Source organism: Hoplias malabaricus, chromosome 3, assembly GCF_029633855.1.
Source record: "Hoplias malabaricus isolate fHopMal1 chromosome 3, fHopMal1.hap1, whole genome shotgun sequence".
NCBI classification, from domain to species: domain Eukaryota; kingdom Metazoa; phylum Chordata; class Actinopteri; order Characiformes; family Erythrinidae; genus Hoplias; species Hoplias malabaricus.
In genome coordinates, this window is record NC_089802.1 from 7,182,496 (window position 1) to 7,196,176 (window position 13,681).

At 40.8% G+C, this 13,681-nt stretch overlaps 2 protein-coding genes across 5 annotated transcripts in view; both read right to left on the minus strand.

The window, feature by feature from the left end:
* Window positions 1-4,641, minus strand: part of afap1 (actin filament associated protein 1) — a 62,487-nt gene extending 57,846 nt beyond the window's left edge. Inside the window, exon 1 of the mRNA XM_066665909.1 lies at window positions 4,517-4,641. Within this exon, the coding sequence (XP_066522006.1) occupies window positions 4,517-4,538 (22 nt within the window). The 5' untranslated portion in view covers window positions 4,539-4,641. The remainder of the gene's footprint in view (window positions 1-4,516) is intronic.
* Window positions 4,642-5,385: 744 nt separating this feature from the next.
* ablim2 (actin binding LIM protein family, member 2) overlaps window positions 5,386-13,681 on the minus strand; it is an 83,769-nt gene continuing 75,473 nt past the window's right edge. For 2 of the 4 annotated variants that reach the window (XM_066663438.1, XM_066663437.1), the window contains exon 19: window positions 12,827-13,264. In XM_066663438.1, the coding sequence (XP_066519535.1) occupies window positions 13,155-13,264 (110 nt within the window). In that variant the 3' untranslated portion in view covers window positions 12,827-13,154. Of the gene's footprint in view, window positions 8,946-12,715; window positions 12,797-12,826; window positions 13,265-13,681 lie in introns of those variants that run through there. The other 2 variants (XM_066663440.1, XM_066663439.1) reach the window with 2 other exon arrangements.

A 13,681-nucleotide genomic window follows, 5' to 3' on the forward strand; every position in this document is an offset into this window, starting at 1 on the left:
TACAAGTTTTTACAGTGTTTTGTTCATATCGCCAAGAACATCATTATCTCCAAAATACCCTGAAATATCGTAATATTATTTTATGGCATCATCGCCCACCCCTAGTAAATGTGAATGTGTGAGTGAATGCGTGTGTGTGTGTGGCCCTGTGAAGGACTGGCGCCCCCTTCAGGGTGAGTTCCTGCCTTGCGCCCAATGATTCCAGGTAGGCTCTGTACCCACTGTGACCCTGAATTGGATAAGCGCTTACAGATAATGAATGAATGAATGAATGAATAACTGGTGTGTATCACAACATCATAAAGCACAAATGCAAGCTTCTCACACATAGGTGTTACTATTAAATATGAGTGCCTAAACATAACACTGGTACAAGACTTGCACCCATGACTTATCATCACTCTAAGCTTAAATGTCAGAATCAGTGTTGTTAGAGAAAGAAATTGATTGATGCATCCCTTCCAGAAATCCTCCTTTCCACATTGTTGTAAGATCCATTGATCCACAGTTTCCCAGCAGCTGCCAGGGGCTGATTTAGAATTCAGTGAGAAAGAGAGCTAGCAGCTGTTCACAGCTGGGTCTCTCTCACACAAAAATATACACACAAATACACAAAGAGCTGCACTGGATAAACTGATTGGACACTGAGGGAGTTGCTGTGTTGGTGTAACCTAAGGCGTTGTCTACAAGACGAAGCTCAAGAGAGAAACAGAGTCTTTCTGTTTGTTCTTAACACAAAACGACTAGACTGCACACATATTATACATCAGTCCATGATGCAATATTTAGTCACTGCTTGAAGACAATGAACAAAACAATGAGAACAGAAAGCACACATTCAAAATTGAACTGGAAGCTTTGTTATAGAGTGAATTTCTCAATAACACTTTAAGAATGCCTACAGGCAAATAACACACAAATGAAGATTAATGTTTTATAAACTAATAATTGAGCATTTAGTAACATTCAAGCCAGTAATCACAAATCAAAAGTTGCTTTTGAGGCCTTTAGACAATGCTTCGGCATGTGCCACCTACTTTCCACCGACTTTGACTTGTACTAGGGATTCATTATTTTAGGAGGTCAGAAGAATCTCTTTCTAAACTGTGGGAGGATATAACAGTATCAATATTATGGTCAAATCTGAAATATGGAATGGCATTTATATAAATATATGACTTCCACTCTTCCTATCTGGATTCAGACACAGACCTGCCCCAGATGTTGATGAGTAAAATCAGCAGATTTTTCTGACACCTACACATTCACACACACAAACCTGCAGCCATGAGGGCCCAGATGTCTAACAATGATGTCATCAAAGCACACCAGAGTCAATACCTTTGGCAGAATCAGGCCAGCTGCCAGGCTATCAGCTTCCAAACGGATTAAATATCATCAGCTCTGTTCTACACAACCCAGCACCACTGAAACAAAGGGAGTTATTTATCATTCATATTCACCAGGATTGTAGTGACAGAGCTCCGGATTCAGGTTCACTGCAATGCGCTCTGCAGCCAAACCAACTGCATGTGGGTTCTTCATAGACTGTCTGAAACGAAGCGTACATGAACATGCTAATGCATGCTGGGTAACGTTCTCGTTTCTGGCATCCATGACCCTGCCTGAACCTGAATAACTTCAACTACCTTCTGACAACAAGCTGTAAATTTTGTGGTGAAGCAGTATGTTCTGCAGTGAGCTTTGTTCAATTGTGGTGAGACAGTTACATATGTGAGAGGAGGTGAAAACAACACTAAGTACTTTCAGTTGTAAAATCTGATTCTAAGACAGACTCCTCAGGACCCACCCTATTTGAATAATCATTGTGCTATGCTGTCTTCTGCATGCTTTTTGCTGAAAAGTGTATTATGAAACAAACTTATTTTTCATTTGTTTGTTTGTTTAAAATTTGTGATTGATTATCCATATTCCGGGTAACATAGTAGTGCAGCAGGTAGTGTCGCAGTCACATACATGTTGGTAGGTGGATTGGTGACTCAAAAGTGTCCGTAGGTGTGAGTGAATGTGTGAGTGTGTGTCGCCCTGTGAAGAACTGGCGCCCCCTCCAGGGTGTATTCCCGCCTTGCGCCCAATGATTCCAGGTAGGCTCTGGACCCACCGCAACCCTGAACTGGATAAGCGCTTACAGACAATGAATGAATAAATGAATATCCATATTCCTCACTCAAACTCATTTTCTCCTACCTTAGGGTGACCAGACGTCCTCTTTTACCCGGACATGTCCTCTTTTTAGACTTAAAAAAATGTCCGGATGGAATTTCACAAATGTCCGGGATTTTGTTTTTCTAGAGCTTACATAGAACTTCGAGAAGTTTCGTTCACAAACTAGTCCCGCCCTCCCCTACTCCGATTGGTTCGCTTGAGTGAGAAGGGGGCGTGGTGAAGTAGCCTAAAATCTTCTGATTGGACGGTCTGACTGTAGAGCTACCGTTATTGGTCGATATCCTTCTCTGTAAACATTTAATTGGTCAGTCTGCACGTCAGTAGTCCTTGTTTACGTCAGGCAAAGCTCATGTACCCACCCTCATCTCGAGCAGCTATGACGAAACGAAAATGTAAGTTCTCGGATGAATTAAAAAAGAAATTCCAATGTTTTGTGTAGCAAATAAAGGTGTAAAGGACCTAAAAGCACACATAGGTTCAGCTAAGCATACAACGGCAGCGAGGGGTGAGAGCTAATACCCCCCCCACACACACACATTTTTTCTTGCATATAACAGGCAACCGTTTCATGTGTAGTTCCTTGTGTTCTTTGAGTTGAGTTAATGTTACCACAGCGACATACATCCTTTCTGTTTGTAATTTGTCTAGTTTGTGTGAGCTGTAATTCATTTCTCCATCTTCTGCTCAACCTAGCAACTGTTGCTGCACAAATGATGGTCCTGATCCATTAGGCCTCCACATGTGAACTAATGAATGGTTCCTGTTCCTGAGAGATCACCTGCTGGGTAAAGAAATCATGATGTACCATAGAATTCAGTAAAAACACTCTGTTTAAAGCCTAATAAACATGAAAATGTGTTTTACAATGGCCTCCATGAAACAAGACAAAGGATAATGCAGACTTCTTTTGAACTCAAATGTGGACTACATGGGAAAAAAACTCCCTTTGTTATACTTCACATCTAATCTTTCCAAATCATTTTTCTACACTTTTGTGAGCCAGTGAGTAATCCCTATAATGGAAATGCCAAGGCTGGTCATCTCAGCTTTCAGCTAAACCTAGTCTGGGTTTGGAAGTATCATGTTGTCTCAGAGCAAGAGCATTAAACTAAGACCAGTCTTTGCCATTAGCATCAGAGAAAAAGAAACATATGTACAGGATCATACTATTCACATTTTTGCAAAGATAATCTTGAGATGCTGGGACACACCCATACAAAATTTCAATGCTCTGGCTATTGATCAAAGCGGCTTCTCTTCTTGGCATGAGCTTTGGCCAAACTCTTATCTGTGTTTCTCCAAAAGAGATCATATTCCTGCTCTATGGTTTTGTTTGGCCAGCTCTAACAGATTCTTTTTAAGTCTTTGAGCAGGTCAGAGTCATGGGAGCGAGAGGCATGCCTCGTCCTTGTTCGCAATGTCACTACAGTCCAAAATCAATCAGCTGGTTATAAACAGGATAATCCTTGCCCATTGTTAATTGTTTGTGGGAGAAAGCAGTGGACTGAATTAGATCTGAAAAACATCCTTGTTGAACTTCAACACACATCTAAACAAAGGACAAAATCAAAACTGAGTTTAAAAACGTATGTTTCCTGTTGGGGACAATAGAAAGGATACAGGGAGGTACCAGGTAATAGGTCAACATTGTAAACTATGTATCTGTCTTTAGGTCTATATAATAAATGGGGGCTTGTTCATTGTCCATCCTATTAAACTCATCCACACATGCACAATATATTAATCCAGCTCACTGCAAATTATAAGCATTATCCCCTGTCCATTGTATTACATTAATTGGATTTGTTCTAAATAATTCCTTGTAACGTATCCCTTCCTTTTTTTTTAAGTATGTTCACCCTCCCCCTCCGGGATTATCTCTCACTCCTTGTGTCCCAGGGTGGGGTAGTGGGAGGTTTAGGGGGGTTGTCTCTCTGTCTCTCCTCTCCAGCTGATCCCACCGGCTTGAGGCACGAGATCAACTCCCGTTGCTCTGTGGCTCCTTTGTGCCTTTACACAACAGGAGGTTTGGAGCTGGAGCACCATAAAGAGCCAAATCATCAGCCTCCCAGACTGACTGACCGACCGAGAGCATGTGTCTGAGTGAGCAGCCAGTGAACAATAGTCTGCCTCTGCAGCCACTGAGAAACAGGAGTGATTTACATTCAAGAGCAGGTTAAACCTAGCTGAAAATACTGCAAGATTTCATCGAGGTCTGAAGGGTGCCCCTGGCCATGGACAATGCTCCACACTCAGCCGCCATCCGCTCAACAATGGAAGTTTCCTCTAAGATTTCCCCTGAGTGAATCTCGGAGTCGCCCCTTCTTACCTTTACCGTTGATGTCTGTCATCCTCCTGCTCCTCGCTCCTCACTTCACTCTTAACGCTGACTGTCCACTGACTCCTGAATGTCCACTCACTGCAGTCCAGTCCAGTGTCCACAGTCTCAGCGCTGATGAAGGGGCCGCGCGCCACAACGCTGTCAAATAATGGAGAGATTGACCAACGGAACAGCCAATCAGAGAACGCCCCACACCGACAAGTGGCCAATAGTGGCGCGTTGGGGGCGTGGCCGCTCCCCCTCAGCAGATTCTCCCAAGATCTGAGCCGACACAAGGACCACTTGCTTGGAAAACAGTAAACGTCACACGTATCTAAAAACACAGCGGCCTGGGATTGCAACGGTCACCTGTGTCCTTTCAGGTGCACACACATTTAACATTTAAATGTAAAGTTAGGTTTATATCGATAATCCATAACATTAAAGCCACCTCATTGTTTCTAAACTCACTGCCCATTTTTATCAGCTCCACTGATCATGTGTTCTTCTAAAATTCTATAATTACTTTTATTAAAATTAATTTTAAAATCCCACAGGACCACCATGTTAGTATTAGGGTCATTCTTAAAAACCCTAGGAGCACTGCTGTGTCTGATCTATTCATACCAGCACAACACACACTCATACAATACAACTACATCAGTTCTATAGCAGCACTGAGAATGATCTAACATCCAAATCGTAGCTTCTTGATGATTGTCCTTTGGGGCTCCTGACCATTGAAGAACATACAATATGTGATATTTCAATACCTACAAATTACAAATAGATTTCATGTATTTCATATTAACTTTTAATTTTAAATGACATCATTTTTGTCATTTTATATATAGTTTTACATGGAACAAGATCTGTTTTTATTTCTGTGAAATGTACTTGTGCACTCTATTTCTTTCGGAAAAGCACTTAGGATGGGATCGCTGAATGAAACATTTATTTAAAGATGAACATCAGAAGTTTTTTTGCAAACCAGCAAAGCAAATAAAGAGAAAAAGCCATAAAGACTTGGTAACAGTATAAATTAAACCTTCATGTTTCCCCAAAACCATAACATTTTCACTCAGTCACAACTACATCAAAATGACAGCATTGTGGTGTCTGTGAAAACGCAGTCGTTAGTTCATACTTGACAAAACTTACAAAAAAAACCTACTGATTGGTAAATCAGTGTCTCTCGTGTGGTACATTCAATATGTATCTCAAAACAATTTTATAAAGAAAAAAAACTAAACTTATTCACTCCAAGCCATCCATAAACAGATTTCTCTAAAATGAATCACAGATCATTTAGGCCACACACCAGTATTTCATTTTCACACACTCAGGAACACACACATATTATTGTTACATGAAGATTTCAATCACAAAAAAAAATACAAAATAAAAATGCTGATTTCATCATTGGATGGTTGTGTTCAAAAGCAAACCGTAGTATCATAAAACATAGACAAAACCAAAGCAAGCAGATCTATGAGCTGATCAGATGTGGGTCAAGTCCGGTCCTGATTTTCACTGTTTATTCAGGGAGAGGATAACAGTGAAGAGCAGTCTGAAGATCTGTACTCAACATTTTTTTCTTGATCGTCCAACACACACTGCCAGAGAAGGTTGCTGACACACACACACACACACACACACACACTCACACACCTACATGAGAATCTACAGCTGTTTAAATAAGACTAAAGCAGAATTTCCATGCAACCCAACCCAGCATGGTCCATTGGGGAAGCCTTCCCGTCATGCATGCGTATGCATGTGCACACAAATACATGAAAAATTAGATTAGAGATATGCTTAACTATAGGAGTGGGAAACTTTGGCATGACTGACAAGGCTTAGATTTGACGAAATACGAAAACATATACATAGTGCTTGCAACAACAATTTGGGCACATTCAGTAATAATGAAAAAGAAATGTAATGGAACGTGTATTGCTTTTCTGTGTGGTAAAATGGTTAAAATGTAAAGATTTCATGATATTAAATATGATAGAGAAGCTATGCAGTAAATGCGACACTGAATGTGTCTGTAGAATATGTATTTTTAAATATTTTCATTTAACATTTTATATTTAATGGAAGAAAAAATACGCCATTTCTCTGACTGAAAACATTGGCAAAAAAAGTGTACAACATCCAATGAGATTCTGCCTAGGGCACCTGAACTGGGGCTGCTGCAGTTGATGGTTACAATCTGACACTTTTACAACATTCATAGGACCAGGTGAAAAAAAAAATCCTGAATTAAATATGAATTAACAGCAAATGAGTGGAAATTGAAATTCATCTTATTTTTCAAATGTAAAAAAAACCAATAAAGGCTGTAAAATCAAGGTAAAATCAAATCACTAATGAATGACGAGATACTACAGCTCTTATAATGCTTAATAGAATTTCAACTGCACACAGTGCATGCCAAAAAAACCTGACATAGCAACCGCTCCAGATATTTTATATCGTATGTACACAATTTTTATTTTCAGAACCAGAGAAAGCGAAACACAACTGTATTTGGTTTTCAATGGAGCGTCATTGAACCTCATGCGTCACGAGTGCTGCTTAGATTAGCGCGGCTAAATGCTACAACCTTGGCATGTCTCCATACTAAGGTCAAAGATGTAAACTGTGATTAAAATGTTTCATGAGCTTTGAAGGACACAAAAGTAGAGTAGAAAAATATTCTGAGGAGCTAAATGCGTTATGGTAATATGTATTACATGTAATCAAAAAGGCTACAGTGTGGCAATCAGATCTGATAACATGAATCTGATGCTTATGACATTAATTAATTAGGGATATTAATGAATTAAAAAAAAAACATTTCATTTAGCTTATTGATTTTTAAATCTCACAGTGCGTACACTCCAAAAACAGACACACAACAGCAAAAAGCTGAGACGTTCTGGCTGCTGGGCGAGACAGGCGAGAAAATGCGGTATAAGGTGCTTTGTTGTGTTTGACCAAACGGGATTGACCTGTTGCTCTAGCCGGACCAAGAGGCCAAGTCTTTGGCTCATTCATGCTGAAGCCCCAGTGGAGTCCCCAGAATGCGCTTCCTGTGAACTCCAAATATATGACAAGCATCACACACCAAGCTGGAACTGGGAGAGAGAGGAGATCTTAAAATAAAATAAAAAGATAAAAAAAAACACAGCTGAGGACTATAGCAGTCAGATAAACAGGACATACAACACATACACAAAAAGATCAAAGGGTGGTTCATTGAATTTCACTGTAAGACGTGATCAGATGTTTTAAATTGAAAAATGAAGCTGGCAGAAGATGTAGATTTTATTGACCTTCAGATATAGACAATTGGCCACAAGAGGAATGTGGCCGAGGGAGCATTTGGCCACTTTTCTTGGTACTTGAAAGAAAATCAGGCCATTAAAGAAAAAGCATGTATAGTCAGACAGTCAAACGGTCTCATTATCTCACTTTAAAGCTCATCAGTCAATAAAACAAAGTGAATAACTTTTACATATGTTATGCATATGGCTTTGATAGTCAGAATATGTGGCTGAGAACACCATTGTTTGACATAATGTAAAGCATTGATTATAACTGTTACTATAGATGTTTACTATGTTTACTTAACTTAAAACAGCAACAATGTCATGTTACTTATTTGTAAACTTATAACAACCAGCTTTACAGTGCATAATTCAAATGTGTACTTGCCATGCTTTCCACATGAATAAAGCATATTACATCAACACAGATATTGCCAAAATGAGTAAACTGAAAGACAACATTGTGTTGAGGTAAGATATTTTATTCATTTGGAAATGATGTACACATTTCAGTCAAATAAATTCAATGCATCCCCTTTTTTCTCATTAGAACAAAGATACAGAAGAATGCAACAGCATTAAAAGGACACTAATACACAAAAACCAAGCACTAGCATCCACACAAACACAAATAATACAGGCATCCAGAGATATAAAACATACAGAAAATGGCTGATATTCTAGATCCCAAAATGCAGATAAGCAATAAGGAACAGACAGCCCAAGAGAGTGGAGCAGTATCCAGTTCATACTCTTCTGGCCACCTCTGCAGGAACAACATTCAAACACGTTTAGTGTTGCATTAGCACACAAAGCTTGATGGCTAACACTGTGGCTGTAAAAGTGACTGCATTCAGCTTGCTCCTCTCTTCTTCAGCATGAGATGATGACAGCAGGTACGCAGCTGAACAGAAGTGCATATATCATTTCCTTCTTCCCCTCATCTCTCCATGTACGCAGATTACAGACTACGATCAGTTCATTTGGGTGTAGGTGGGAGGGGGGAGTTAGAACAAGCGTGCTTTTTTCTTCAGGTCATTTTTCTTCCACAAAGCCAAGCGGTCAAACTGTTCAATGGTCATCCCAAACACCTGGAAGAACTCCTCTGGAGACAAGTGCCTCTGAAAGAGAGAAAGATGACTCGATAAATTAGCAGTCAGTTTAGAGAAGGTTACTTAGATACGGTTTTAAACAATGTAAAAACTGAACAATAAATATTACAACATATTATTAAGGTTAATTTTACGCATTACTGCTGCCAGAACAAAACTTTACAAATGTTATATGAATATACCTTTAAAAAAGGATACTGACATACTATGAAGACTAGCAGAATGGGGCTAGATTGATTGGAATAACATTGCTTTTTTTAAACATGGCTCTTTAGGAAACTGGAAGCAACCACTGCAATTTTTTTTGTTATGATGTGACCAAATAAGGGTGGCACGGTGGCGCAGCAGGTAGTGTCGCTGTCACACAGCTCCAGGGACCTGGAGGTTGTGGGGTCAATTCTGCGTGGGTTTCCTCCGGGTGACTGTCTGTGAGGAGTGTGGTGTGTTCTCCCTGTGTCTGCGTGGGTTTCTTCCAGGTGACTGTCTGTGAGGAGTGTGGTGTGTTCCCCCCATGTCTGCGTGGGTTTCCTCCGGGTGACTGTCTGCGAGGAATGTGGTGTGTTCTCCCTGTGTCTGCGTGGGTTTCTTCCAGGTGACTGTCTGTGAGGAGTGTGGTGTGTTCTCCCTGTGTCTGCGTGGGTTTCCTCCGGGTGACTGTCTGTGAGGAGTGTGGTGTGTTCTCCCTGTGTCTGTGTGGGTTTCCTCCGGGTGACTGTCTGTGAGGAGTGTGGTGTGTTCCCCCTGTGTCTGTGTGGGTTTCCTCCGGGTGACTGTGAGGAGTGTGGTGTGTTCTCCCTGTGTCTGCGTGGGTTTCTTCCAGGTGACAGTCTGTGAGGAGTGTGGTGTGTTCTCCCTGTGTCTGCGTGGGTTTCCTCCAGGTGACTGTCTGTGAGGAGTGTGGTGTGTTCTCCCTGTGTCTGTGTGGGTTTCCTCCGGGTGACTGTCTGTGAGGAGTGTGGTGTGTTCTCCCTGTGTCTGTGTGGGTTTCCTCCGGGTGACTGTCTGTGAGGAGTGTGGTGTGTTCTCCCTGTGTCTGCGTGGGTTTCTTCCAGGTGACTGTCTGTGAGGAGTGTGGTGTGTTCTCCCTGTGTCTGCGTGGGTTTCCTTCGGGTGACTGTCTGTGAGGAGTGTGGTGTGTTCTCCCTGTGTCTGCGTGGGTTTCCTCCGGGTGCCCCGGTTTCCTCCCACAGTCCAAAAACACACGTTGGTAGGTGGATTGGTGACTCAAAAGTGTCTGTAGGTGTGAGTGAATGTGTGTGTGTGTGTTGCCCTGTGAAGGACTGGTGCCCCCTCCAGGGTGTATTCCTGCCTTGTGCTCAATGATTCCAGGTAGGCTCTGGACACACCGTGACCCTAAAATGGATAAGCGGTTACAGATAATGGATGGATGTGACCAAATAAATTTAATGGTCTTGGGAAAATATGCTATCTTAATGTAAAAATCCATCTTGAGAAAATTGCACTGATAATGTACTGATAAGCTTGTGCAAGAACAGAATTATTAGGCTGTTCATATAATTCATAAATAGCAGTTTATTTTTTGACACTAAAGGACATATCAAAATGTTTTGTCAGGTTCCTGCAATTATTTGACATCATAGCAGTTAACATTGTGAAAAGCATTACTGTGAGTGTACATTTGAACTAATCAAGCAAGTTTCAGTGAACTGTGAATGCCTAAAACAACATGCTGTCAAAGGGCTAATCAAACTCTAATCAGAACCAATCTTAAGGCCAAACTTGGGAGTAGTTTAGTGTCTCCAAGTTCAGAGTGTTTGCTTTGTTAACATCATCTGCATGCAGTGAGTCTCATCCTGGATAAAAAATGGAACTGATGACACAGTAACGGGCAATAATTACAGCTGTATATCCCTGCTTAATCTGTTGAATTATAACACATATGTAAAGAATCTGTGTGTGTGACAGAGTGTTGGGGCAAGGCTTCAGGCTTACAGGGTGTGAGCTTGATCGGAAGAATTCCGCTGCGGATTTGCATAAATCTTTATTAGCTCAGACCTACTTGTGTGTGGTAGAATAACACTCGCATATGCGCGTGGCTTTTATGGCTCTCTAGAAGGATGAAACTGCTGAAATCATCCAGCTTTTGTAATACATTTTATTGCTGGGGTGTTGTAAGCATCTCCCTGGAGAGGCTAACACTACTCCCTCACATACAATAAAAATACATTGTGCAACCAAGGTCTATCCTATCCAAACTAGGACTCAGCATGCACACTCATAACACAGACACATGCACAGACAACTGTACACCGCAGACATTCCAAGAACAGAGTTACAGTGTAGGGTCAATAAATGCTCATAATTCAGTCTGAGGTTACAGCAAGTCAGCCACATCCCCTCACTCCCCCAATCCCACTCACAGATAACACTGTCATAACATCCTGAAAACACTCAGGAAATCTTGTGCATAATTGGGGGAATATAACTGCGGATGTACAACACAAATGCACAGGCAGGCACACACACATGTTCCATGTGTGTAATACAGATATGTCCCATATATCAAACCAAACCCTGTATCTCAACTTCATATATTCATTCATTCATTGTTTGGAGTCTGAAGCCTACCCGGAATCACTGGGAGCAAACTGGGAACACACCTCACATGGCGTGGCAACATACACTCACATATTCACACCTATGGACACTTTTGAGTGGCCAATCCACCTACCACCATGTGTTTTTTGGATGTTCAGTGGGAGAAAACACAGGTAGAACACACACCACAGACCAGGGGTGGGGCTCGAACCCACAACCCCAGGACTCTGGAGCTGTGTGACAGCAGCACTACCTGTTTAACCCTTTCAGTTAAAGACAATTACAATCTGTGCAGACGAAAGAGAATACCCCTGTTTATCTCTGGTTTTCCAGTAAAACCCACTCCTCCATCCATCAACCACCACCACCCCCCACCCCATTCACACACACAGGCACACACACACAACATTACACCTAACATTCCACTGAAGTTAGTGCCAAAAAGAGCTGACTTCTACCTCACAGTGACCCAATTACACATTAATGTGGAAAAAGTATAATGCAGCACTCTACAGCTTCAATCACTCCACAGAACCCTGGGCCTCTGAACTGGACAAGAACTTGGAATAATCAACAAAGTGGATGAAAGTAGTGGTATAAAGGCCACAGCACTGGGGGAGAAAAGTTCTCAAATTCAACCCCTCTTTCAGTGAATCTGACAGAAGGCGTATGAAGTGTTAGACACTTAAAATCTTATAAGATGAAAGTAATTAAAACATATGAATCAGACCCTAAGTATAAAGACGTTCAGAATGTGTGAGAGAGATTCTTTTTTTATTTCTGAGGACCACTTTTTTGGGGATATATGTACCAAGCACTGGTGCCTACTCACTCTCCACTTTCAGACAGTGGACATTTGTCCAACTTGTAGATGTAAAGTCAGAGATAATAGCTCTGTTTCACTGAGAATGATTCACTGCCACCATTCAAAAGTATGCAGGGCAATAGATGGACTACATTCAGTAATTGTAGAACTACATAGTGCACCTATATTGTCAGTGGAGTTGATAAAATGGACAAGGAGTGCAGAAAAATGTCAGCTCTTCTGTTCTCATTGTTCACTTCATTGTGTATGGTTTGAAAAGCAGTCTGGGGTGAATCGAAGCGGGCTCCTTTAGCTTGGTTTCAATACACTGCAAGGACTGAGATGAGGACAGGTATGCTTTGAAACTTTACTACTATTTACATACTAGATTTCCAGCAATTTAAAGCGACAATACCTCTAGTCTGGTGCGGTCCACATCACGTGGTAACTTCACTCTAACTCTGTGAGTCACAGCAAGCATGACATAGGGGTATACCTGCAAAAATGTATATACCGGCATATGAAAACAGCTTTACAACACTAGGTATACACACACTACACAGTGTAATATAAAAGTTTGCATCAATAGGCATTAATTCCAGCAATAGCTTCTACTCATCATTTATGTTTTTAGATTAGTTAACCGAATAATGTTCTGAGGATTTGCATTCAGCCACAAGACCATTAATAAGGACAGGCTGATTGATGTTGGCTGATTAGTTCTGGCTTTAACTGTGGATGATTTTGAGAGAGGAGACAGCACTAACCCTTCACTCCAATTTTCACTTCAATTTTCCTGCTATCGTGAGGCTCAAACCTGTGACTTTCTGCTAACAAGTAATCTTCTCTGACCATTAGTCCATTGCTGACCCCAAACTTCTTTTCCTGAAGCACTTGATCACTGTGCGTTCAACTATATAGGAATAAACAGTCAGTTCTGTTACATGAAAACTTACCTTGTACTCTGCAATCATGGAAAGAAAGAAATAAAAAAATGGGGACAAACAGAAAAAAATCATTAATTGAGTTAGATTCAATATGACAAAAGGAATACAAAAGTCTGTAACATAAAAATACAATATACTCATTTTTATTTTGGATTCTACCAATAAAATAAGACTACAATTAATTTTGAGTGAGGTTTTATCAATACACCAATATTCTACCCCCTTTAAACAACCAATGCAAAGCACTGAATAAAACACCGCCTTGTGGAGTTAGTGAGTATGGGACAAATAGTGCCCCTTCTGGTGCAATACCGACACTCTCAGAAAAAAGTACAGCAGAGGTACATTATTGTACAAACTTTGTTAATGTACCTTTAAAAAGTACAACAGTGGTTTTAAACCCAAAAGGTACATTACATGCTCTTCTCCAGAAG